The sequence below is a fragment of the Pristis pectinata genome, chromosome 1 (assembly GCF_009764475.1).
Source record: "Pristis pectinata isolate sPriPec2 chromosome 1, sPriPec2.1.pri, whole genome shotgun sequence".
NCBI classification, from domain to species: Eukaryota; Metazoa; Chordata; class Chondrichthyes; order Rhinopristiformes; family Pristidae; genus Pristis; species Pristis pectinata.
Window position 1 is genome coordinate 39,808,476 of NC_067405.1, and position 25,526 is coordinate 39,834,001.

The 25,526-nt window shown below is 39.2% G+C and overlaps 1 protein-coding gene across 4 annotated transcripts in view; it reads right to left on the minus strand.

The window, feature by feature from the left end:
- Positions 1-379: 379 nt before the first annotated feature.
- Positions 380-25,526, minus strand: part of gpd2 (glycerol-3-phosphate dehydrogenase 2 (mitochondrial)) — a 95,254-nt gene continuing 70,107 nt past the window's right edge. For all 4 annotated transcript variants that reach the window (XM_052027937.1, XM_052027944.1, XM_052027953.1 and 1 more), the window contains exons 10-17: positions 17,160-17,294; positions 16,388-16,566; positions 14,872-15,003; positions 8,283-8,441; positions 7,340-7,449; positions 6,819-6,897; positions 6,374-6,472; positions 380-4,592 (exon numbers count right to left, since the gene is read on the minus strand). In XM_052027937.1, coding sequence (XP_051883897.1) covers positions 4,467-4,592; positions 6,374-6,472; positions 6,819-6,897; positions 7,340-7,449; positions 8,283-8,441; positions 14,872-15,003; positions 16,388-16,566; positions 17,160-17,294 — 1,019 coding nt within the window. In that variant the 3' untranslated portion in view covers positions 380-4,466. The remainder of the gene's footprint in view (positions 4,593-6,373; positions 6,473-6,818; positions 6,898-7,339; positions 7,450-8,282; positions 8,442-14,871; positions 15,004-16,387; positions 16,567-17,159; positions 17,295-25,526) is intronic.

Here is a 25,526-nt window from a genome sequence, read left to right on the forward strand (position 1 = left end):
ATGACAATGTCAACATTTATGAAGGAAACTACCATATCAGTGTACCCATTTCCTAGTTGAGACAGTGCAGTGTCACCATTACCTTCAGAGGAGTAATCACAGACTACATTGCAGTTTCCACTATAAATGTGGATTGACAACAGGAATGGAGATAGAAATTGTACAATTTGGAAAAAGAGATTGAGCAACAGTTGTACACAGTGGTTCAAATTATCACCCAGCTCCTAGCCTCACATCATACCATATAATGAACTGGAGGCCATTTAACCAGTCCTGCTCAAGTACCCTCTTTGCAATGACCAATTTGTCCTTGAGACTTTCATGACCAATAATGAACATGCAAGTGTTAAGAATTTATTTAAATGAAGTAAAAGGAATAAAAATACAGTCCCCAATAACAAACCATGTTACACAGATTCCTTGTGGTGGTACAGATTTTTTTTTTATTTTTGGGAATAAACGGAGAACTAGTTACTGTTTCACACATTACATGTTGATTCACATCCTCAAAATCTTTCTCAGTTAAAAACAAGGCACATTAGGAAAATACTTCAAAATTGCATGCAACTCATTTATACACCAAAAGGAAAATTTTGCTAGCAAAACCCACAAAAATTAACAATGAACATAAAATCTTGTAGAACAATCATTTGTAGAGTAATATTTTGATCTTCAGCATTCTTTACCATAATTTGCTGGTTCATCCTCAGTACAAATGAATTTGAACACCTGGTATCATTAAGGCCTTCAAATTAATTTATCTCTTTACATGTTGTCAAGTAGAATTTTAATTAAGGATCCACTTTTTTGGGGGGAAAAAATGGTACCAAGTCTCTTTTGAAAAACAGATACTGAATCTTATGAAACCTGCATTTTTTTAAAATTTCTTAGTTATTATTTAAAAATAAAGATTGGTCTTATATTCAATGATTTTAGGTAAAGGGTTCTGTTATTGAGATTGTTATAAATGTGCATGAACACAGAACAGCAGTATAACTAACCTGATCCTTTAACACACTAAAAGCCAAGAGGTATATTAATCTCAGGTAGATTAACTCTAGCCAGTAAACCGAATTGAGGATTTTCTAATCTCATTTCTGAATGTGTATTGAGACATTACGAAAAAGTAGATGGTCCAGATTTCCACAGTAAAAAACAAATACCACCTGTTTTTTGTTTCCAATTTGAACAGTGCACTACATACATTTTATACATAATACACATAAGTAATAAATGCTTTTTGCATATTGAATAAGTGCATGAAAATTCTTAAGTGACATGAAGTTCTGAAGAACATGTTTAGTTTGTGCATAGAGAAATCTGAATATAATCTAAGCCCAGTACTTTGTGCAGAATCAGCAGTCAACAGACATTAAAAAAAATCTTATGTTTATGGTATGTTTGACAAGATCCAATATCTTCAATGTACAAAATAATTTTCCTGAAATTTCACAGCAAGATGTGTGTGTTTAATTTTTGGTCACAGTAAAAAAAATTACATTGTAAATGCCTGTTATTGCTTTGATTTTCTTTCTCAAGCATGGTAACATTACACCATTTGTGGTGTATTCCTTCTTCCTTTGATATTATGAATTGTGATCTGCTGTGGATCAGTATAAATTTGATGAGCATGGAATCAACAGGCTGAAAAAGTTCAATCACAAATTAAATTAAAATGAGCACCAGTCACAAAAATAAATGGAAACAGGCATAAAAACTTTAAAGGAAAGAAACCATCACCTTAACTCCCAAACATCATTAAAACAAAAAAGGCATGAAAACTTTGCTTTAATTTTTCTTTAAAGGTTTCTTTAAAAACTGACAAGAAAACCTTGCTGGAATTCAGTATGAAGGTTGTGTCCGAAAGGCATATTGTGTAGCTTTCTATTGGCATCTATGGTCATACAACAATGCATCTACACCAAGAGAACAAACAACACAGCATTAAGTACTTCATGTTGTAGATTATGGGTCTTTCAACTTCAGTGACTACAGAAATTCTGGTAACTCTTAATTTTTTTTAAACAATTTTTCAATTTCTTCAATTTCCAGTTATTACCAAATATCATATAATATCAGGGCACACTCTCAGCCAGACATGCAAACCCAATCAGGCCACCCATAGAACACTGTATTTCATCATTAGTTCAACAAATCAACTGCACCTGATGCACACCAGCTTTTTCTCCCCCTTGACGTGGAAGGTCGACATTTATTTCAACAAGTTTCTTTCAGACCCATCTTCAAGAGGAGCATTCACCCACTATACAAGAGATATTGTGTGGGTAACTGACGCAAGTATGGAAATCATTGGGTTGATGGGGGAGAAAATACAAGTATGATTGGATAACAAGAGGGTTTCTCTAGCATAGTGATTCTCCAGAGTCAAAACAGAGAAGGGATATTTCAGTGAGAGCTTGTAGGTACTTACTATCTATCATTCTTCACTGTAATCCCAAAAAGACACAGAAGGGGTTCGGCCTTTAAATTGTGGTCTGCACAATGCACTGTATGCATTCAATCATTTGCATAGGTGTTAAAGTACAACGCAAGATCTGTTACAGCATCAAGGCAGAGGGAAATGAGGCTAAACAGCCAAAATGTCATCTCTTCAAATTTCTGCTCTGTTCTCGCCGATCCCCAATGTTATAGCCATTATGACAGTGGAATGGATACCCCTAAATTTGGACACAACTGCTCATGTTGGTTATGACATCAATTGGACCCCAGTGACATCTTAAGTGAAGTCTAAGCCAAAAAATAGTCTCTCCAGCAAGGGAACAGCTCTATCAGGTACAGCTGGATCTCCAGCATCACTTTCTCTGTCACTCCGGACACCCTCCAGCTGCCACCTACCTGCATGTGAGTTTGTGGCTAAGGCCAACTAAACTCCCACTGCTGTCAGGCTTATTCATGCCTCTTCCTTGTATAAAATGGCACTGAATGGAGGGTTGGCAATAAAATACCCCAGACCTGAAATCCTTCTACCTCAGTTTGTGTGTTAAAATAAGAGCTATGGAAACTCCATGATTACTACCTCACTGCCACACTTCTGAACTCTACTGTTGCGTTTTGCCAGCTGATAGGCAGCAGTAGTTCACAGCTCATGGCCTATTCAGCAGATGTGTGCAACTTTACAAAAACACCCAGTGAAGTAATCAAGTCTGCAATAATAAAATGTTACTTCACATTTTTGCAGGTCAATGGAGTAAGCAATTGACCAGCTTGTCTGAATAGATAGCTGTAATGCACAGCCTACAGATTGGCCTAAATATATATAGTTCTGATCAAAAATCATCAACCTGAAATGTTGCCTGGTTTCTCTTGCTACTGCTGCTTGCTCACCTGCTGAGTTTTGCCAGTATTTTCTGTTTCCATTTCATACTTCCAGCATCTGCAGTATTTTGCTTCTGGATCTTGATTCCAAAATGCCACTAAGGCCTCTCACCAAGCTGCTGGCATCAATGAAGTCTCCTGCAGCAGTAACTGGTCATTGTGGGATATGTCAATCTTGGGGGGGGGGGGGAGCAGAGGAGAAAGAGGTTGGGGTAGGGCAGTATCGACATGTCGGTTAAGGATTTCACTGGTTTCCTAGTCTGCAAATAAAGAGTTGCTTAATATTTTGCCAGCAGCCTCCAGTTCTCTTTTTAAGATATGCGGTCTTCATTAACATATTCAAGTGGTCTAATGTTTGTTTCAATGGCCAGATCCAATAACTACGGTGCTGAACAGCAAAATGGTTTCCTGTCTGGATGGAGGCTGCTAGAAGACCCAATTTCTTCCCTAGTAGATTACCAATGTACTGTACACATCTTACAGCAAGAAAAATCATTGACTCCCAGTAAACATAGTTAAATGGCTAAGTATTGAACAGGTCTGATAGAAATACAATTGATAATGATTATAAAAAACAGATAATTATTAGCTCATCATGGGATGAGAGAAAACCTCACTCTTTCAAAGACTGATTGCAATGTGAAGTATTTTGAAGCCACTGAGTTATCTGGTTTGGTAACGTGATCATTTGAACAGACAGTAAAAAGAAAATATCAACTTCACAACTCCAAATTCAAATGAAATTAACGGAAAGACCTCATCACTCTGAGAAAATGCCCATAAAAAAATTGAAGGTTTATGAGTTACTTGACATCAACCACATTGGCACACTCTATTCCCAAATAAAAAGAAAAAATTAATCTCATATTAAAATACAATTTTTTTTTTACAATTGTTTGAATTATAAAAATTTACACTGCATATAAAGATATCTGAATAATTTACTGAAGCACAACAGTCAAAGTAACGACTTTGAGACAGAAGTTAATGCATCGAGTATGTTCAACAGGAGTAAATCCCAATGGTGCAAAAGAAAAGTCCTGCAACATCAAGCTTTGCAACAGCAGTGACAACAGCTGCTGAAAATCATGCTTTCCCACATAGCTAATGGTTCATTTAGTGAACAAGATTCACAGACCCCCTCCACTGCGGGACACAGGAATTGGATCTTCTCTATTCAGATTCTCTTCAGCTGTTTTCATCAAAATAGCTAATCTGCTTCCAGACACTGAGCCTTTCTGGATTGCGCTCATCAACTAGAAGTAATTGAAGAGGAAGAAAATCAATTTAAAAGAGAAAGAATTCAGCGCCAATCACATTCTTTGTTAACTTATCAATGGATAATCATACAATATCAAGCAGATTAAATGGTTACAATGTACACGTATCATTTCATCAATTATGAACAAAAGATTTTAAGTTATACTGTCTTTGCTGCTCATTCAGGAAGGATACTCACAGTTTTAAGGTAATGTTACGAGAAGACCTACTACAAAAACATTATCATCAAAAAACAGAATTTAATCTCAAAGGAGCAGCACGTTCTCAGTTATTGGAAGAAATCTCCAGCTTCCCTGTCTGGGCAGTAATCTGGTGCGGTGCATCAGCTGACAGCTGTACTACCCGATCAATTTTTATGGAAAATAATGGCATGAAAATTGGGTGGTTTTGCAATGACTTGTAGCACTCCAGGCAAACATTTTCCTTACTTTTGTTGCAGTATTAATGTTCTGAGTTGAAAGAAATAATGGAATGAAGGCAAGGATATTTTACTTTAATAAAGGACATAGGACACGATTGCTGGAATAATCCTTGCTGAATTCCTTGAAAGTATTTCTTTAAGTAGCTAGAGGAACTTTTTTCCCCCCTCAAAGTGGACAACTTTTCAGCTACACAACTTCTGTCCTGCTACATATGTGTTCCCATAAGTGAAGAAAGAAAGCGAACTCAAGCAACTAACACCATGGATTTATACCGCCGTGACCCTTTCCTCCTCAACCACAGATAAATGTCAATTTTTTTTTCCTCCATTGTTGCACAATATTCAGTATTGAATGTTTAATGAAGCTGTACATTATTTGAGTGCTTCCTGCATTTTGGATGTGATTATAGTACATTTTATATAAAATAAGGATCTCCTGAAATGCTTAAGCTCCATTTATTTTGCTGCAAAACATTCATGCCATTATCAGTAAAACTAATCATTCACTATATAAAATCTCATCACCAACAACACACAAAGTCAAATATTCTAAATCTGCATTTCTACTCAAAATCCCATGATTTGCTAGCTATTAAAATTAAATCTGTATTCAACCTGTGGGAAAAATTCCTAACGTTAATATTGCACATTAATATTCTTCTAGATTTTACACAGGGATCCATCACCTCATGGCAGTATACATCAGCTTCTGTGTATCAAAACTCTAGTTTATTTATTATGTTCTGTGATCTGTACCACTGGCTGGCAGAGGAAATAAATAAGAATTCATTTACACATTTGAGATACTGTATCATTAAATTCAAATAAATATATATTTAAAAAACTGCCATACAAGGCACAAAAGGTAGATTTTCTGCAATCTTCTACCACAATGCAGTTATCTACAGCTCATCTCAGGAGAGACAATTACCATTTCCTTTGCCTTGATCTTGTTTGTTTAACTTGACACAGCGAAGAAAGACCCGACATTGACCAAAATCCCGAGCATTAATTTATCTCATGTTCTGCATTCATCACTGTCATAGCAGAGGAAAGACCTGGCAGATATTTGAAATACCTATCCAGGACAAGATCTATAAAAACAAACTCTACTTTCAGAGGAAAAATAAACTCAAACGCTCACAGGCAAAGTCAAATAAGCAGATCAAGAACCTCAATTTTATCTTGTGTGTAAATTAAATGAACGTCAAAGGGCTGAACATTTATTTTCATCTAAAGAAGAAATTATAGTAAATGATCTAAACAATTTGAATTATTACCAAGTTATAGGACCATTTTCTTTGAAAGTCTCTAATGGAAAGGACAGATACTCACCTGCAAGAATTCAATTAGTTCTACCTGTCCATTCTTGTTTATGTCAACCTCAGTTAGCATTTCATGCAGAGTCGCTTCATCCACCTGATAACCGATACTCTGGATGAAAAACAATGAATAAAAATGCTGAGTTTTTAAAGTTGTAATCTTACAACAACTTAAACACACTGCAGAATAGCTTTAACAAAATGGTTATCTCCTATGGTTCTATGGTCTCCTTTCCATCCTGGTCATGTTTATTATGAGATGTCTATCATGACATGGGTTGAACTTTCTGTTAATGTTGTTATTTAACTAAAACAGAAAACTAATTTCACAGGATCTGAAAATGTTGCTGAATTACACAATAAAATAGGGGCTGATCTCATAGCCTTCTTTAAAAAAAATCTGGTTGTAATAGTGAGTCCAAGTTTTAGGTACACATGACAGTGAAGAATTATTTTACCTCTAACACACGCTGGACATCAAGTATTGTGATAAAACCTTTCTTGTCATCATCAAATTTTTGGAACCTTTTCTTATACCTAAAAATAAAATTGTATCAGTTTAAAATCAATAAAGAAAGCATTTGTATCGTGCCCTTTATTGCCCAAGATTGTCCCTGAACACTTTATAGCCAAAGAAATACTTGCTATGTGTAGTTACTGCTATAATCCAGCAAATACAACAACTAATTAACTTCACAAACAGCAATACTTTTAGTATTGTTAAATGGTCAGAACACCATTGCTCTGCTTGGTACAGTGCTAAAGGATCTTTCCCGTTCACCTGAGAAGACAGACAAAGCCTTGGTTTAACAACTCATCTGAAAGATTGTACCTCATGCCATGCAGAGCACCCTAATTTTTCACTTAAATGCCAGGCCAGATTTCTGTGTTTAAGACTTTGAAGTAGGGCTCTTTTGGTTAAAAGGGTTTAACTGTTTCAAGGAGCGTGGAGGAAAACAGAAAAAGTATTTCTTGTTACCTATCGACGTCTGCAGGTGACAGGTTTATTTCTGTGTTGCTTAGTTGATCAGATCGAACCTTGTAGCCCATTTCATAGTACAGAAACTCCTTGGCAGCCTTTAGTTCATCCTAAAACATAGGCAGCAGAAATTAGGCTCACACTATTAGAAATTATGTAATAATTATTAATAGAAATTATGCCAAGAAAGTTACATTATTATTTTGTTATTAAAAATTCTAATCAAAGCAATCTTGACTATGTAATTCAAGCATCTGTTTAACATCCATTGTGCAGTTTAATGAGTAGCTAACAGTGATAAAAGCAGAGTAGCTGCTTAAAAAGTGGTGATAGATAATAAACTGGATGAACTTAAACAAGAACATATATTTGATGAGCAATGAACATTATCTGACACAGTGGAACTGCAAGTGATCATTAATTCACTAGGGTATCTGTAGTTCCTTGGTCTGAATTTCACATAAAAATCCTAGTAACAGGACAATTTGTAAAAACACCAATCCTTTCAAAAATACAAAAAACACGTTTTTGCAAATCACACAACAGATTTTCCATATAAAATAAATTTACACAAAATGTAGCCAACAAATTTCTAAGTACTGCATTTTCCATTGAAATCTTATTTAGATCATCTGATACAAAGGATTAGACACATTTTGAATAAAATGAAAACAATTATTAAAAGTGTATTGATATAAGCTATCTCATTTATTTTCAAATGCATTATTCATTCAATAAAACAGAGGCTTCTGTGCAGCAAGTACTAGGAAGAACAGATGTTTGGTGTGTGCAGATGCATTTATTATATTCAGCTCACAGTAAATAATGAAGGAATGGTGCAGAAGAATCATGCAGGATGTCATCTAAAATTATCAACATTTTATTTGAGAGCACAAGGTAATAAACCAAAATTTGTAAAAAAAACATAAAACATGCAAGTGACCTGAATCCGTTTCTCACTCCAGTTCAATTCTGCAGCCATTAATTCCACAATGCGGGGAAGAGCGTCTTCAGCAGCCTGCACGTTCAGGAAGGATAGCCGTGTTCGGCGCGCGAGGACGTCCACAGCAGTGCATGCGTACTCTTTCACAGCATACCTTACCTACACAAAATGAACAATTTGCTTTAACATTTCAAATATGTTTTTCCTTATGCCCAGCTTTATCATCTTGGCAGATGAAAACCTCAAAAAAAAATGCTGCTAATATTATTATGACATTGGGATCGAGGCCCAACCAGTGTTCTTTCAAACCAATGGGCTGAACCTGCTGCAAATTTTTTGGACTAGTCTAATTTACTCAGTCTTTGTAAATACTACAAAGCCAGGCAGTGCAAGTAGCAGGAGTAACATAGGGATTGAAACGTGCCTGGACGGGTGGTTGGGAGTGAAGGAATGGAAGGAGGAAATGAGTGCTCGAGTCTGGTAAATACCTCAGGAGAGGCTTGGACTTGGTGTGGCAGAAGGATATAAAGAAACAGAGATAGGACATCAGTGGATAATTGGTGTAAAAGGGATAGCTGCCACATTGAAAAGCTGAATGGCAACTTCATGCAGCAAGACCAGCACGTCTTCAATACAGAGGTATTGAGCAGTAGGGAGGGTGGTGGTGGTGGTGGTGTTGGGAGTGGGGTGGGTGGGGGAGGTGGTCCAGTTGAGGGTTGTGTTTTAGAAATTCATCAAGAAAAGAAGCATTTTGAGGAGGAAAGGGGCTAAGATTATCAACGAATCTCCAGTGCAGAAGAATGTTTTAGAATTGGACAATTATAATCAGGAAGTTATGTTGCAGCTTTATAAAACTCTGGGTTAGTCCACATCTGGAGTATTGCATTCAGTTCTGGTCGCCCCCATTATAGGAAGGATGTGGAGGCTTTGGAGAGGGTGCAGAAAAGGTTTACCAGAATGCTGCCTAGATTAGAGGTTACAAGGATGCTACAAGGAGAGGTTGGAGAAACTTGGATTATTTTCTCTGGAGTGGTGAAGTCTGAGGGGAGACCTGATAGAAGTTTATAAGATTATGAGTCATAGATAGAGTAGACAGCTGGTATCTTTTTCCACAGGGCCAAAATGTCTAATGCTAGAGGGCATGTATTTAAGGTGAAAGGGGGCAAGTTCAAATGAGATGTGCAGGGCAAGTTTCTTTTAATATAAAAAACAGAGTGGTGGGTGCCTGGAACGTGCTGCCAGGGGTGGTAGTGGAGGCAAGTATGATAGAGGTACTTAAGAGGCTCTTAGATAGGCATATGAATGTGCAAAGAATGGAGGAATATGGACATTGTGTAGGCAGAAGGGATTGGTTTAGTTAGGCATTTACTTATTAGTTTAATTAGTTTGGTGCAACATCATGGGCTAAAGGCCCCGTTCCAATTGTTCTAATTGCAATAGAGCAGCCAGGGTAAGCTACCTGCCTGTTGCGACCTTGTCTGTAATCTGTTTATATGAGTGGTTTCTTTTCATCAGCAGCAATATTACACTGACATTTGAGGGTGGAGAACAGAGTCTGTAGAGAAGAAAGACCAAGGTCCAGAATCTGTGGTCTTGAACCTCTAAATCCTCACTCTAAAAGAAATGCTGGATGAACATGGCATTAATCCGAGGGAGATGGCAGAGATGACACTAGAGTTCAATGCCAATTATGATGCCAATATCCACAATGGAGGCAACACTTCAGCTGGAATTCTCTGGCCCGCTGATGCTCACAGCTCCCTGCTCACTCATTCACACATGCTGGCAGCAGATCATCCAGTGGCAACTCCCTAAACAAATCTCACTCCCTAAACAAATCTCACTCCCATGTGATTCACGAGACTCTGTTCAATGCAGGGTCTTCCAATTGTAGGTGGCATTACATGGCAAGACCTGAACAAGAACCCTCCCACACCCTAAAAGAAATGCTTTGACAGCAAGTTAAGCCAAGGCTTCAGTTTAATTGACATTTATAAACATTCAAAGTCTACTAAAAATTAATCATACATACAAAATAGTCAATATTATTTAATAAAATTAAAACACTTGAGACAAGAAAACAGCTAAATACATTTAATATAATTAGTTCAAAAAATATTGATTATCTGAAACTCATCTCTTCTACTCATAGCCTTCCCTCTCTACTGAATGGAGTCACTGAATCTGTGCCAAGTTTCACCCATTTGCCTGTATTTGGTTCATATCCTTTTATGCCTAAACGTCTCTTAAATGTAGCGACTGTATCCAATTCCACCACCTCTTCTGGCAGCAAGTTCCAGATATCAACCACTCGGAGTTGAAACATTCCCCTCGAATTCCGTTTAAAACTCTTCCCTCTTAGCATAAATCTATGCCTTCTAGTTTTTGATGTCTCTACCATGGTAAAACGATTCTGACTATCTACCATCTCTCTGGCTTTTACAATTTCATACACTTCTATCAGGTCACCCCCAAGCCCTGTTTGCTCCAGGGAATACAAACACAGCCTATCCAATCTTTCCCCAAAACTAAAGTTCTCAAATCCGGACAATACCCTGGTGAATCTTTCCTGCACTCTCTCCAGTGCAACCACATCCTTCCTATAGTGTGGCAACCAGAAGTGCACACAGTACTCCACGTGCAGTCAAACCAGTATTTGAAAAGTTGCAACATAATGCAACTTGCCTTATATGCCTCTCAAGCCTGTCATATGCCTCTTCATCACCCCATATATACCTGTGTGGCCACTTTCAGGGAACTATGGAGTTGAACCCAAAGGTCCCTTCTCTTCTTCCCTTTCCTAGCCTCCTTTTTTTTCCCTCTCTTCTTACCTTTTTACCCATCCCTGATGGATCTGCTCTCCCCTCCTCCCCCGCACCTGCCTGTCACTATCTTTTACCTGCATCTACCTATCACCACCTTGTGCCTACCCTACCTCCCATCTTTTGTCCATCTATCACTGCTCTGCTTTTCCCTCCTATATATTGGGCTTCCCCTTTTCCCATCTTCAATCCTGAAGAAGGGTCCTGACCCGAAACGTTGACTGCCTGCTTTTCTCCATGGATGCTGCCTGGCCTGCTGAGTTCCTCCAGCATCATTGTATTTTTCATCTAGATTCCAGCACCTGCAGTCTTTTATTTCTCCAAAGGTCCATCTGTTCATCAACATACCTCAGTGTCCTGTCACTTACTCTACACTTACGTGACTTCACAAAATGTATCACCTTGCATTATTGGCATTAAATTTTATTTGCCAATGTTCCACCCAACTTCCCATCTGATCTATAGTTTGTATAGCCTTAGACAGCCTTCCTCACTATCCACAACACCACCAATTTTCATGTTATTCACAAATATACTCACCATTCCTTCTAATTTCACATCCGAGTTGTCAATATATATCACAAACAACAAGGGCCCCAACAGCACATGCCATGGTACACCACTGGTCACAGACTTCCAATCAGAAAAGCATCCTTCCATGACTAAACTCTTCCTCCTATCACCATCAGATCCCATGCAGACCTACCACCATCAACCTTAGGAGAGTCCAGGCCAAAAAAGGGATTTGAACATACAGCTTCAGTCAGGATTTTTGAGCTACCCAGAGCAGTTCACAGTCAATACTATACAACTGAAGTGTTGCCATTGTGGAAATACAGGTTAAGTTAGTAAAACAAGGTCTCAAAACAGCACAGAAGCCAGTCCTTCTGCCCAACTAATCCATATTGACCATTGTACTTATCTATAGCAGTCCCATCTCACAAACAACAGTGATAATCTATAAGCGACCTTGCTTCTGGAATAAATATTGGACAGCAGACAACCTCAATGACTTATATGAAGAGAAGCAGGCTCACACCACAAGTTTCGTTGTACCTGCACCACCACTGAACAAGATCAGTTCTGGACTCCTAGCTCAACATTTCCTTCTCCTATACTATCCTGCAATTCCGTTCTCTTAGTATCCATCAAGTTATCAACTAACGCCTATTAGAGAGGGCAGCTGCTAAATCTCAACTGCAAAACAGCAAGCCTGACAGTGGAATACTCCCTCAGTTTTGAGCAGGAGGGTCAACCTAGATTATGTGCTCAAGTCTCTGGAAAGGGATTTGTCTTGAACTTTTTGACTCACTGATAAAAAAGGTCTTACCAACTAATCTATGGCAGTAACCAAATTGGTTGCTGACAAAAGAAGCCTTGGCATCCTTGCCCACACACAGAACTGTCTAAACCAGTTTATGTATTCAACACGAATGATTTTACCACTGGCCTTCAGTCCCGTGGATCCCTGAGAGACAATAATGGTAACAATGTCTGAGGGTTTTGAGGCAACATCATTCAAGGTCAGTGTCAGATTTAGCTAACACCTTAAAAGTCTGCTGACCCAGTGCTCAGTGGGCACACGGATCCACGGCTGAAACCTAACTTTGGGATATAATTTCCCAATCTGACAACAGCCTGAAACTGCCAAACAGCAAAGCTAATGTTTCATACAAAACTTGGTCCACGACTTCTGACAGTTTGAGCCTGTTCTAGTCTCACCAATCACAGAATCATAGCAAGATTGCAAACTGGAAGGAGGCCATTTGGTCCACTGAATCCATGTTGGCTCCAATGAAAGAGCATGCCAGATAGTCTCATGCTCTAGCTCTGCAATTTTTTTTGTTTCATTTATTTACCCAGCTCTCTTTCAGATGCAATAATTAAATCTATCTCTAGTATGCACCTGGCATTGCATCTTGGATCCTTAGCACTTGCTTTATAAAAAAGGTTTTCTTCACGTTGCTTTTGGACCTCTCATCAATCAACATTAGAACATAATAGAACATAGACTAGTCCAGCACAGGAACAGGCCCTTTGGCCCAATGTGTCTGTGCTGACCATGATGCCAATCTAAACTAGTCCCATCTGCCTGCACATGGTCTACACCACCCCATTCCCTGTTTGTTCATGCGCTTGTCTAAATGCATCTTAAAACAAGCACATGAATCATATCTGCTTCCACCACCTGCCTTGGCAGCATGTTCCAGGCACCTACCATCCTCTGTGTAAAAAAAAACTTGCCTTGCAAATCTCCTTTAAACTTTCCCCCTCTCATCTTATACCTATGCCCACTAGTCTTTGATATTTCCACCCTGGGGGAAAAAAAATCTCCATCTATCCGATCTATGCCCCTCATAATTTTATATACTTGTAGCATGATGCCTGTCAGCCTCTGACACTTCAGCAAAAACAATCCAAGTTTCTCCACCCTATCCTTATAGCCAGTACTCTCTAATCCAGACAATGTCCTGGTGAACCTATTCTGCACCCTCTCCATGGATCCCATGTGCCTTAATCTTCTGGATGAGCCTACCATGAAGGACCTTGTCGAATGCTTTAGTAAAGTCCATGTAGGCAATATCCATTGCCCTACTCTCAATCATCTTTGTGACGTCCTCAAACAAAAAATCAAGTCTGTAAGACATGACCTCTGCAGCATAAAGCCATGATGACTATCCATAATGCCAATGTTTTTCCAGATGTGAGTAAATCCTATCCCTAAAAATCTTCTTCAATAAGTTCCCTACCTCTGACGCAAGGCTCACTGGCCTACAATTTCCTGGCGACACAAGAGAATGCAGACACTGGAATCTGGAGCAACACACAAAACGCTGGAGGAACTCAGCAGGTTGGGCAGCATCACCCACCTACTTCTGCTGGTTCCCATCACCACTACTCCCATCAGCCTTCCCCACCTCCCTCGATTCCATGTTCTACCTTCCTCTCCCTTCAGTTTCCATCATCTTCAGCCCTTTGTCACTTCTGACTATCACCTCTCAGCTTATGGCGCCATTCCCACTCTTCCCTCCTCATCTGCCTGTCAACCCCCCCTCCCATCCCCCACACCTGGATCCACCTATCACCTGCCAGCTCTTATTCCACCCCTTCCCTCCACACCTTTTTTTTTTATCCTGGCTACCTCCCCTCTATTTTTCAGTCCAGGTGAAGTGTCTGGACCCGAAACTCCCATAGTCTATTTCCCTCCATAGATGCTCTCCGATCCGCTGAGTTCCTCCAGCGTTTTGTGTGTGCTACGATTTCCTGGTTTGTTCCCATTACCCTTCCCAAACAAAGGAACAACACTGGCTATTTTCCAGTCATCTGTCAAGGCTCCAACAATCTCCTCTCTTGCCTCTCTCAATAACCTAGGACAAATCCCATCTGGTGCTGGGACTTATCTACTTTACTGTCTTTCCAAGTGATAGCCCTCGATACCAACATGCCCTAAAATATCAGCGTACGCCTCCCTGATCTCACTGTCCCCCACGTCCTTCTCCTTGGTGAATGCCAATGTAAAGTATTTGTATTTGTTGGGTATCTCGCCCACTTCCTCTGGCTCCAGGCATAAATTCCCTCCTTTGTCCCTCTACTCTGTTAATCCTGACATCTCCTATTCCAGAGCAATCTCACTAATCAAACTACCAACATTTTAGACCTTTCAGAACTTCACATGCATTAATAGAAGTTAGCTTAATTTCTGTAAATTTGTAAAGTTCAATATCAACTGTTCACAACATTAGTGCGATAGTAACAATGTTTCCTACCTCTGCTTCAATATATGGGAAGTCAGCCACCAAACGTTTACCAACCAAAGGCCACTTCCTTCCAGTCACTTTAGCCAACTTAGCCACCTCAAATGCTTTTCCCCCATAAGTAGAAGCAAGATGGCGTGCGACCTAAAGAGCAAAAACATAATCAAAATCTGTTAGAAAAGCAGAGTTATTATTTTTGTTCTAACTGTGCTGTGTTTACAAAGTGCCTTCTTTCTGGAGAATGTCATGGACATAATGAGATGCAGCAGCTTTGTCAGCACCACTTAGAAAACTGAACAAATACACCTTCTCAGAATCATTTTTGTATTTTGTGTCCCTTCATCCTCTGAGATCCAGTTTATACTCACACTAGCCTTTAGGATGATTTACTTGATGCAGTTTGGTTGTGGAACTTCCTTCGCACTGGATGTTAAATGGAATTCTTATTCTACATAAATTTTTAACGTGCACACTGGTAACATGTGTTAGCACAGTAGGGTTAATTTTCCTGACCTTTTCTTCCTAAGGTAGCCCATTTCCCAGGAACAAAAGTCAAGAATATAAAAGCAACAAGACAGTTGTTTTCCAGATCTCCTTTTCCTTTCACAGTGTCTCTACCGTGATGCGTCCTGGTGCTTCCCTGGGGCCCACTGTAGTGAAGCAAATGAGGTGGGGAGCTGCCTTGACTATTCTCCTCTACTTTTGTGCAGCTTTGGCAGAGGAAAACCAAGATGCCGGGAAGCCTTATATGACTGGGGTCTGTAATGAGAACTGCCCACACTGATTTTCTTTTAAAAAGAGATTTTGAAATTACAGCTCAGGTTCATATCTGGTAACTATTTTATAAAGAATTATTTGGGTGCTATTGTCCCTGTCAGCGATCTGTTTTATGCCTGCATCAAACTTTTTCATTTGAATTATCAATTGGAGCTAAGAGTTGCACCATTTTGAGAGCTCAAGAAAAACAAATGTTTGAATAAGGAATTGTGTAAATCAGTCTTGATTTCAGCATACCGTGGATGCAAGAAGTGAGGATCACGATTATGAGTAGGGCAACAAAGAAAGAATGAATTTGAAAAGCTAAGACACAATTGGGAGGGACTGCCTATTAGGTCACCGATTTTTTTTCCGAATACAGTACTAAAAGTTGTATCTACGTAAATCAACAAAACTCATTGCCCCAGCACACACATAATGAGAGCCTCCTCAGCCACATGAGCTGGATATGAATACTAGTCAGCCTTGTTCTTCTAGGAAGTGAAGATTTGTGGTAAAAGGAAAATATTTTGGACACATCGGAAAACTGCTTTGAAGCAACTAAATTAATTTAAAGTTTTCAAGAGCGCTACAAGTTCAGGGAGATAGTGAAGCCAACATTTCCACTTAAAAGTCTGATAAGCAAAACTGAAGCCCTGAAATAAAAAGTGGCAGCATTGATAAAAGAAACATTGGCTCAATGACAGAGAGCAGAGAAGAGTGGTATATGGATGTTTTCCCAGGCAGAAGGGAGAAATCAGAAATTGCTTACCTCAGTGCCCAGGCCATAGTACTGCACCAATCTGATGTGAAGAGTAGGAGACCAGTCATGGGCTCCTTCTAGTAGAAGTCCAACTGTCTTGCATGGTTTTGTTGCATTCAGGTTACAAGATTTGATTGCAGCATTTATTGCGTCCTCTGCCATTATACGGTAAGTGGTCCATTTACCGCCTACAAAATACATGGCACAGGAATGAACTCCAGTTTCATAAGAGCGGCATTGCTACTTCTCTCACTATGCAGCTATATTGTCAAGGTGCATCCCCTTTAACTTAAATTCTCCCAGATGCTATAATTAGAAACCCATTTTCCCCACTGTAATACCCTGTTCATTCTACCCTTCATCCTTTCTCATCTTTTCCCACTCAGCCACAAACTCTGTGATCCAATTGATTTATAAACAAACATCCTCTAAGTTTTTCCTTCCACTCAACTCCAACTTCTGAACATTTATTCTTTTTCATTAAGAACTGCATATTGTATATTATATTTACAGATCAAAATAAAATTCAAAAGGAAACTGTAAATTCATACACAAAACATTTTGCATTTGCCCTAAGCTGTCAAGATCATTACTTTTGTCTAAAATGTTAAACATACTTCATCTAAAAAGGAGAAAGCAAAAGTTCTTTGTTCTTTTTAATTCATTTTAGTTTATTCTGTTTATTGCACAAATCAGCTATAAATTAACTGTGCGGTGCAATACAGATAATTTTGAAAATTATTTCAGATGACTTTTATTCACTGACTTTAAATGATAATACCTGCAATAGTCACCAGTCTGCTGTCAGTCACCATCACAACGTGATTGCGAGAGATTGACTGAGTGTCCTTTGAGTTGGGATCAGACACCAGTGGTCGAATGCCACTCCAGGCTGCGAGCACATCTCCTCTTCTTACTATGCAAAGCAACAGATCCATGACCAAAGGTTACTTTAAAATCTCCATATTGTCAGCTATCAAGGTAGTCCAGCAATGCAGCTATTAGAATATTCAAAGAATGCAGACTGAACCAGCTTATACTTTACTATCCTGGTTTAGAATATCAAGTACTTCTAAACAGTTTGACTTTGAAACTACAAATATTTCTAATGCAGGTCAGGGTCATTCTATTTACTGGATTCCACATATACCAGTAATGACTTGGTGCTATTGTGAGTGTGGTATTGGGAATGGAACATCTTGTCATTTCCGCCATCCTTGTCTCCATATTCCAATGTATGCTTAGTGCATCCAATAAAATCAGAACACTTGCTTTCCAAAAATCAATTGTCACAGATTTCTGTTCAATTTTTGACACTTTTCATGATCTTCTTGGTGAGTTGTCAGCCAATGCCAGTGGCTCTCCAGCCTCTCATTTCCTGGTTTAAACCCATAAATCCATTTTGGATGAGCAGATAAGAAATAAGACTAATTTACAAGTGACACAATCCATATAGGATCGTGGTGAGGAGGTGAGAAAGCAGCGCTAATGTCTACTGCATAGGCACCTGTGCACACATCCATCAGTCCGCACTGCTCTCACTGTGAAGGCGATGGCCATTATTAAGGTACAATGTAATTTTAGGAAGTGACAGCGAATCTCTGTAAAGATCAGCCAGGGTGCAGTACTGGCATGAATACTGTAACCATCTGGGTTAGTAGTTATGGTACCAAATCATAAGAGTTCAAAAGTTGTGAACTTGAATGAAATAAATTTGGCAAAATAAATTAAGCACTGGAAAACCAAAGTCATTATGGGACAGAAATCTGTTCCGGGCACTGGCAGCAACCATATCATAGTGACTTTGTGTTGTCTTTGGCTTCCAAAATTCACTTCCACAGAAATCCATGGAAATGAATTTCGGAAGCAAACACAATTCGCAGCTGCTACTAGATTGTGCATTTGGCGCGAGCTGTCAAATTTTCTTCCATCTCCATCACCAACTGTACTCTGACTTCAAGCTGGTTATGAAAGCTCAACTGGAACACTGCGATTGTGAAATGTGTTTTTGACCCCATGCCCTCTCAACACCCCACTCCGTCAACTCACCTTTTTACCAAAACCCTTTTTTTAACCAAAAAATCCATTTTAAACCAGTTTCTATTATTCCAATATTCTCTTCCCCATCCTCTTCACCCCACATAAACGTATTCATCCAAAACTCTACAGCCACAGATGCTGCCTGGCCTGCTGAGTTCCTCCAGCATCATAGTATTTTTCATCTGCAGCCTGTGTGCTGGCCTCCACCAGCCCTGTTCACCCACCACTCCTATACTCGATGCTGGTTCCTTGCTTAGCAAGATCACAGTATTAAACATTTCAGTCTTGTTTTTAAACCACTTCATGGCATTATCTGTGCCAGTCTCTGTCACCTCCTCCTGATCTACAAATCTCTAAGAACTGGACATTCCTTGTGTATTCTCCACTTCCTCTGTTCCACTGCTGGTAATTTTCATCACAGTTCCAAGAATATGGGTTTAATCCTGACCATGGGTGCTGTTCATGCAGAGCTTGCACATTGTCCACATGACCACGTGGGTTTTTGGCTGGTGCTCTGGTTTCCTTCAACCTCCCAGAGAGTTACCGGTAAGTTAACTGTCTATGGTAAAATACCTCTCAGTATAGGTGGCAAAAGAACCAAACAAAACGTTGATAGGCACGTGAGAGAGAATAAGGTGCAAGGGTTTGGGACCGATGGGATTGCACTGGTGGGAGGCAGAATGAACACGATGGGCTGAATCACCTCCTTCTGTGCAATGCATTATAGACTACCTGAGGTACTCTGATTAATACTTAATAATAATTGCAAAAAAAAATCAGCTATATTATATTTTCCAATTCTCTATGCAAACATTTTCTTTGAAAGTAAACTCAATAAAAGGACTTTTTCATCTTATCATCTATCCAGAGAGACTTTACTCATTTCGCTACAGTCTGTGTAAATGATGTATTTTTACAAGCTACATTAGTGAATAGAAGAAAAAGGATTTTAAAGTTGGCTATAAAACGTGATAGTACTGAACATGAATTTTAACATTTTAACTCTATTCTCTTGACCTACATAGGAGCAAGCAAACATGCAGATGGATTCTGGAAGGAAATGAGGAATAAAGAAATTCAAATGGACAAAAAAAAAAGCGACAAAAAATTTGAATAAAAAAAATACAGTGGGATGTCAAAATAAAGATGAAGGATTAAGTATTACAATTGCTATGGATATCCTTTAATACAAAAAAATGAAAAATTCCACAGCATATTTTATTATGTCATCAAAATTTAAACATTTAGAATGTTTGAGTAAATTAACCAGTGCCCCAGATTTTAATGGAAAAGCCGGTAATAGAATTTCAGAAAGTGCTAGTCTTTGAGACATAATTGTACTGCAAAGCCAGTTCAATAAGAGTCTGAAATGGAAATGCAGATTCAAAAACAAAACAAACACACAAAATAAATTAGCTTGCAATATTTCTGTAACAATATTGTTAATGGAAAATAGAAAATATAAATGATTATGCAAAACTGCTCATCAGCTGAAAAAAATTACCACACATCAATATATATCTGTCTATGTTAGTAAACTACTTCTGCATTCCAAATCAAATTTTAAAACCTGTCATGAGCTAACAGCAGTTAGTCAGTTGGATAAAACAACTTGTAAAATTAGTTGATATTTCCATTAAGCTACAGTAAAGTTTTTTTTTTAGAAAAATAGTAAACTTGAGGTTTTAAACAATTCTGCTTTATAAATTGATTTGTTTCACACACATCACTTTTCCACTGAAATGAATTAATTCCTTGGAATACGTACAACAACCAATAGAAGTGAGCCACTCTCTTGCATTCCAGGATTAAAACTTCCAATAACCCACAAATAAAAACAATGCATCCAAAATATTGGACTTCCAATTACCATTCATAGTATCTTAACTTTAAATACTTGGCTAAAAATCAACATCTACTAAAGCATATACAGTATAACTGGATAAAACAATTAAAGACAATTTAAAAAATTGGCTTGGTGATAGGAAGCAGAGGGTGATGGTGGAAGGATGATTGGAAGTCTGTGATCAGTGATGTGCCACAGGGACTGGTGCCGGGACCCTTGTTGTTTGTGATATTTATTAACGACTTTGATACGAATGTAGGAGGTATGATTAGCAAGTTTGTGGATGACGTGAAAATTAATGGTGTTCTGGATAGCGATGATGGTTGTCCAAGGCTCCAGAAGGATAGACATCAGATGGAAAATTGGGCAGAACATTGGTGGATGCCATTTAATCCTAACAAGTGTAAGATGGTGCATTTCGGGAAGTCAGTTAGGGGTAGGACATATGATAGGGTGGTGATATGATAGATGAACAGAAGGACCTTGAGGTTCAAGTCCAGAGTTCCTTAAAAGTGGCAACACAGGTAGATCGAGTGATGAAGAAAGCATATGGCATTCTTGCCTTCATAGAACAATAAAACAGTACAACAGAGAACAGGCCTTTCGGCCCATCATGTCTGTGCCAACCGTGATGCCAGTCTAAACTAATGCCATCTGCCTGCACAGTCTGTATCCCTCTATTCCTTGCCTCTTCACGTGTCTGTCTAAATGCCTCTTAAATGTTGCTATTGTATCTGCTACTGTCACCGCCCATGGCAGCACATTCCAGGCACCCAACACCGTGTAAAATAACCTGCCTTGCACATCTCCTTTAAACTTTTTCTCTCTCACCTTAAACCTATGCCCTCTAATAATTGACATTTCCACCCCGGGAAAAAGACTATCTACCCAGTCATAATTTTATACATTTCTATTTGGTCACTCCTCAGGCTCCAACAATCCAGAGAAAACAATCCAAGTTAGTCCAACCTCTCCTTATAGCTGGTACACTGCAATCCAGGCAACGGCCTGGTGAACCTCTTCTGTATCCCCCTCCAAAGCCTTTGCATCCTTCCTGGTCTTCAAATGTGGCCTACCAAAAGTTCCATGTAGCTGCAACATGACTTCCCAACCTTTATACTCGATGCCCCGATGGATGAGGGCAAGCATGCCGTATGCCTTCTTTATCACCTTATGCATTTGCATTGCCACTTTCAGCAAGCCATAGACAGCACTGATCCTTGTGAAACACCGCTGGTCACAGACCTCCAGTCAGAAAAACATCCCTCCACCACTCCACTGCCACATTGAAGCCAGATGTAGGTTGGAGGAACAACATCTCATATTCTGCCTTGGGAGTCTCCAACCTGACAGCCTCAACATCAATTTCTCTAACTTCTGGTAACCTCTCCCCTCTTCTCCCCACTTTTGTTCTCCCTCCTCCCCCCCCCCTTGTCTTCCCTCATTCCTGCAGCCCCCTCATGCCTTCTCTCTCCCTTCCCCTGACCTCATGACCTGCCCATCTATTCCCCACCTCCTTCCCTTTATTCCATGGTCTACTGTCCTCTCCTACCAGATTCTTTCTTCTTCAGTCCTTTGCCTTTTCTACCTATCACCTCTCAGCTTCTTACATCTCCCCCCACCCGCCTAATTCCCCCCTCACCTGGACTCACCTATCACCTGCCAGTGTGTGCTCGTCCTCCTCCAAGCTCCTTATTCTGTCTTCTGCCCTCTTCCGTTCCAGTCCTCATGAAGGGTCTTAACCCGAAACATCGGCCGTTTATTTCCCTCCATAGATACTGCCTGACCCGCCGAGTTCCTCCAGCACTTTGTGTGTTGTTCCAGTTTACAGTACCTGCAGAATCTCCTGTGCCTCCACTACTACCCTCTGACTTCTATGACCAAGCCACTTTTATATCCAAATTACCAACTCACCTTGAATCCCATATAACTTGATCTTCTGGACCAGCCTACCACGAGGCACCTTGTCAAATGCCTTACTGAAGTCCATGTATTCAACATCCACTGCTAGACCCTCAATAGTCTTTGTTCAATCAAGCTCAATCAAATTTGTGAGACAGGACCTGCCAGTCATGATGATTATGCCTAGTTAATCTATGCTATTCTAAATGCAACTAAATCTTGTCCCCAAGAACATCTTCCTAGAATTTCTATACCACCGATACAAGGCTCGGCAGCCTACTATTTCCTGGATTATCCCTGTTGCCCTTCTTAAACAAATCATCAACAATCGTTATTCTCTACTTCTGGGACCTCACCTGTGGCTAAAGAGGATTCAAAGTTCTCTGCGAAGGCCCCAGCAATCTCCTCCCCTTGCCTCCCCCAGTATCCCGAGATTCCACAAGCCCATGGGGACCTATCCACCTTAATGCTTTTCAATACACTCAACAGCTCCTCCTTATTATCGACGTGCCCTTGGATATCAACACAGCCCTTCTCGTTGGTGAATACCAAGGTATTACTTCGCCCCCTTCCTCTGGCTCCAGGTATAAATTCCCTACTTTGTCCTTGAATGAATCCACCCCTTCTCTAGTTACCTCCTTGCTCCTAGTATATCTATAAGCTGGGGCATTTGAGGGGAAAGTTTTCTGTGTTTACAATAAACAGAGAGGGTGGTTGATATCTGGAACTCATTGCCAGAGAAGGTGGTGGAATCAGATGTGACCACTGTGCTTAAGAAACATTTAGACAGGCTCTTAACAAGTACAGCTAAATGGATAAACAAACCTTAAAATAGGAGAAAGGTCTCGTAAAGATGGCGTTCCAGAGATGGTGGTCAGATAGCTGAAAGCCTACTATGGGATAGTGAAGGGAAGTGACCTTCCACAATGGATCTGAGTTAGAAGAGCACCAAGCATGGGGCGGGAAGCTTCACTATTAGGAGAGAGTCAACGGCTTGGAGCGATTTAAAAGCTTGAGCTCAGTCATGAGTGAGGGGAACCAACAGAAACTGGCTTTGTTGGGATAAAAGACAAATGTAGATTACTGTCGGACATGTGAGTGGTAGTCTACACGGCATGGAATAAAAACAGGAAATGCTGGAAACCCTCAACAGGTCAGGCAGCATTTGTGGAAAGAGGAACAGAGTTTATATTCTGCAGATCATCAAAATGGTTCTAATGAAGTGTCTGGGACCTTAAATATTGACTCCGTTTCTCATTCCACACATACTGCCTGGCCTGCTGAGCATTTCCAGCATTTCCTTTTTTTAAAATTTCAGATTCAAGCATCTGCAATATTTTATCTGTGGTTTTATGTAGGATGGGGTTTGAGATTACTGCAAGGCGGCAAATCAAGGCTGAGTGTTTCAAAAGCAATAGGATTGAGTTAGGATGGTGAATCAAGAGTCGATGGTGATCAGCTACACGTGGCCACTATCTATTTTAAATTTGCCCCTTCATTGGTGGCAAATGTTATGGAGGACATTGCAATGCCAAATTACATTGTTTCAGATGACTTACTCAGGCACAAATGAGGAGCCCATCCATGGCAATTATTGCTATATTGAGATAGATGGATGTAGTAACCCAGGGGAATATCAGAAATAGCACTGGATGGGGGAGTTTCTTAACAATCTCAACCCACATATAGGTCAAAAAAAAATAAAAGCACTGTGACCCCAAAACAAACAAAATATCATTGGTTATTTGAACTAGTGCATCTCGGTACCGTGGGCAGTATGGAAATCGAGTTGAAACATCAGAAATGGGCTGAGGTGCAAGGTTGTAACAAAAGATGCCTTAGATTAAAGGGTTATTAGAGATGGAGATTCTGCTGAGAAAACAGAGGTAATATGGAGTTACCTGAAAAACAAATAAAAGGGGACGTGGTGATCAACTTTAGAGAGAAAAAAAACAGGTTATTGTATTGACAGTCAGAAGGATAATGATAAAAAGCTCTTGTGAATTACAGGTTTGTTATTGCTAGGAAAGCAATGGGATCTCACCAATAATCTTACAGAAGTACATTTTAAACAACAGAAAGTGGAAACTGATTCTACGTTGACAACAACTATAATGAAAACAAATGTCAAAGAGTCATTTACTAAGTTAGGAAATGATTAGAAATCAGACATGTATTAAAAAATATGCATTTATATTCATTTCATTAATAATTCAATGACTAACATTTTATGGCTGGGATAATTCAGCAATGTATGAACATACTTCCAATATGGTTTTGTCAGGATAACGCAACACATCAGATTACGATAAAGTTAATTTGACATGAAATGATCAGTCTTTCTCTTAAAAAGATGTACAGTGTGACAGATGTAAGCAATGCTTTGTTATGAGAGATAATGTGATAAGAGGATTAATTCCACATGGAATGACATATTAGGCAACATTGACACATTTGCCGTAACAAGGTTTACGCAAGTTATTAATGACAACTTGCATTGATATAAGTGGAAGATACACGAAAAATTATCTGAGAATGTTTGTTAACCTTGTTGCTTATTTTTTTTAAGATACTACAAATATTAATAATAACAATATTGCATTTTAAAAGTGATTCAAATTTAGTACCAAGTTGATATTTGTGATTGGGTGGCATAATGTATCACTACTTACTTTTGGATATTGAAAACACCTCAATGTTCTTCACAATGAATTATTTCAGAAGTGGTAATGCAGGCATACTTCATAAAAGAGACAGCTTTATAAAACATAAAAACAGTCAAGCTACCCATCATTTCGAGCTATTTGACACCTGGACTCTTTACTAGACTACCTGCTAGAAAAATTAATGCCTACTTTGCTGGGATATTTTAAAAAATAGCAAGTCTTTGCTAATATGAATTAAAATTAAAGAGCAACAAACAGGGTGCCAATGCAGAATGAATTATGGGTCTTTTAAAGACCAAAATAAAAAGGAAACCTTCATGGCCTGAACAGCCTTTACAGATGTGTCCGTCCATTTAATGTCTCTGCTCTTGAGCAGACTGAAGAATCATAAATTGTGCTATATGCAAGATTTAAAGTAGTGTCCATTAAAAAGCAATATTTGTTCTAAGATAGCAGGAGGGTAGAATTAAAATTTTCACTGCCACGACAAACCCCATTTATATAGTATTTTTAAAATTGCAAAACATGCCAAGGGCTTTCAAAAGACCCTTATCAAATAAAATTGATGCTGCACCACAAAAGTAGATACCATATCAACTCTTGTTTATTTTGTATCATTCCCTGTTAAAACCATGAGGGATCCTCTGCACGTTAGCTGTAAATTGTCCTGCTAGTCATGTGTTAGCATCTTGTG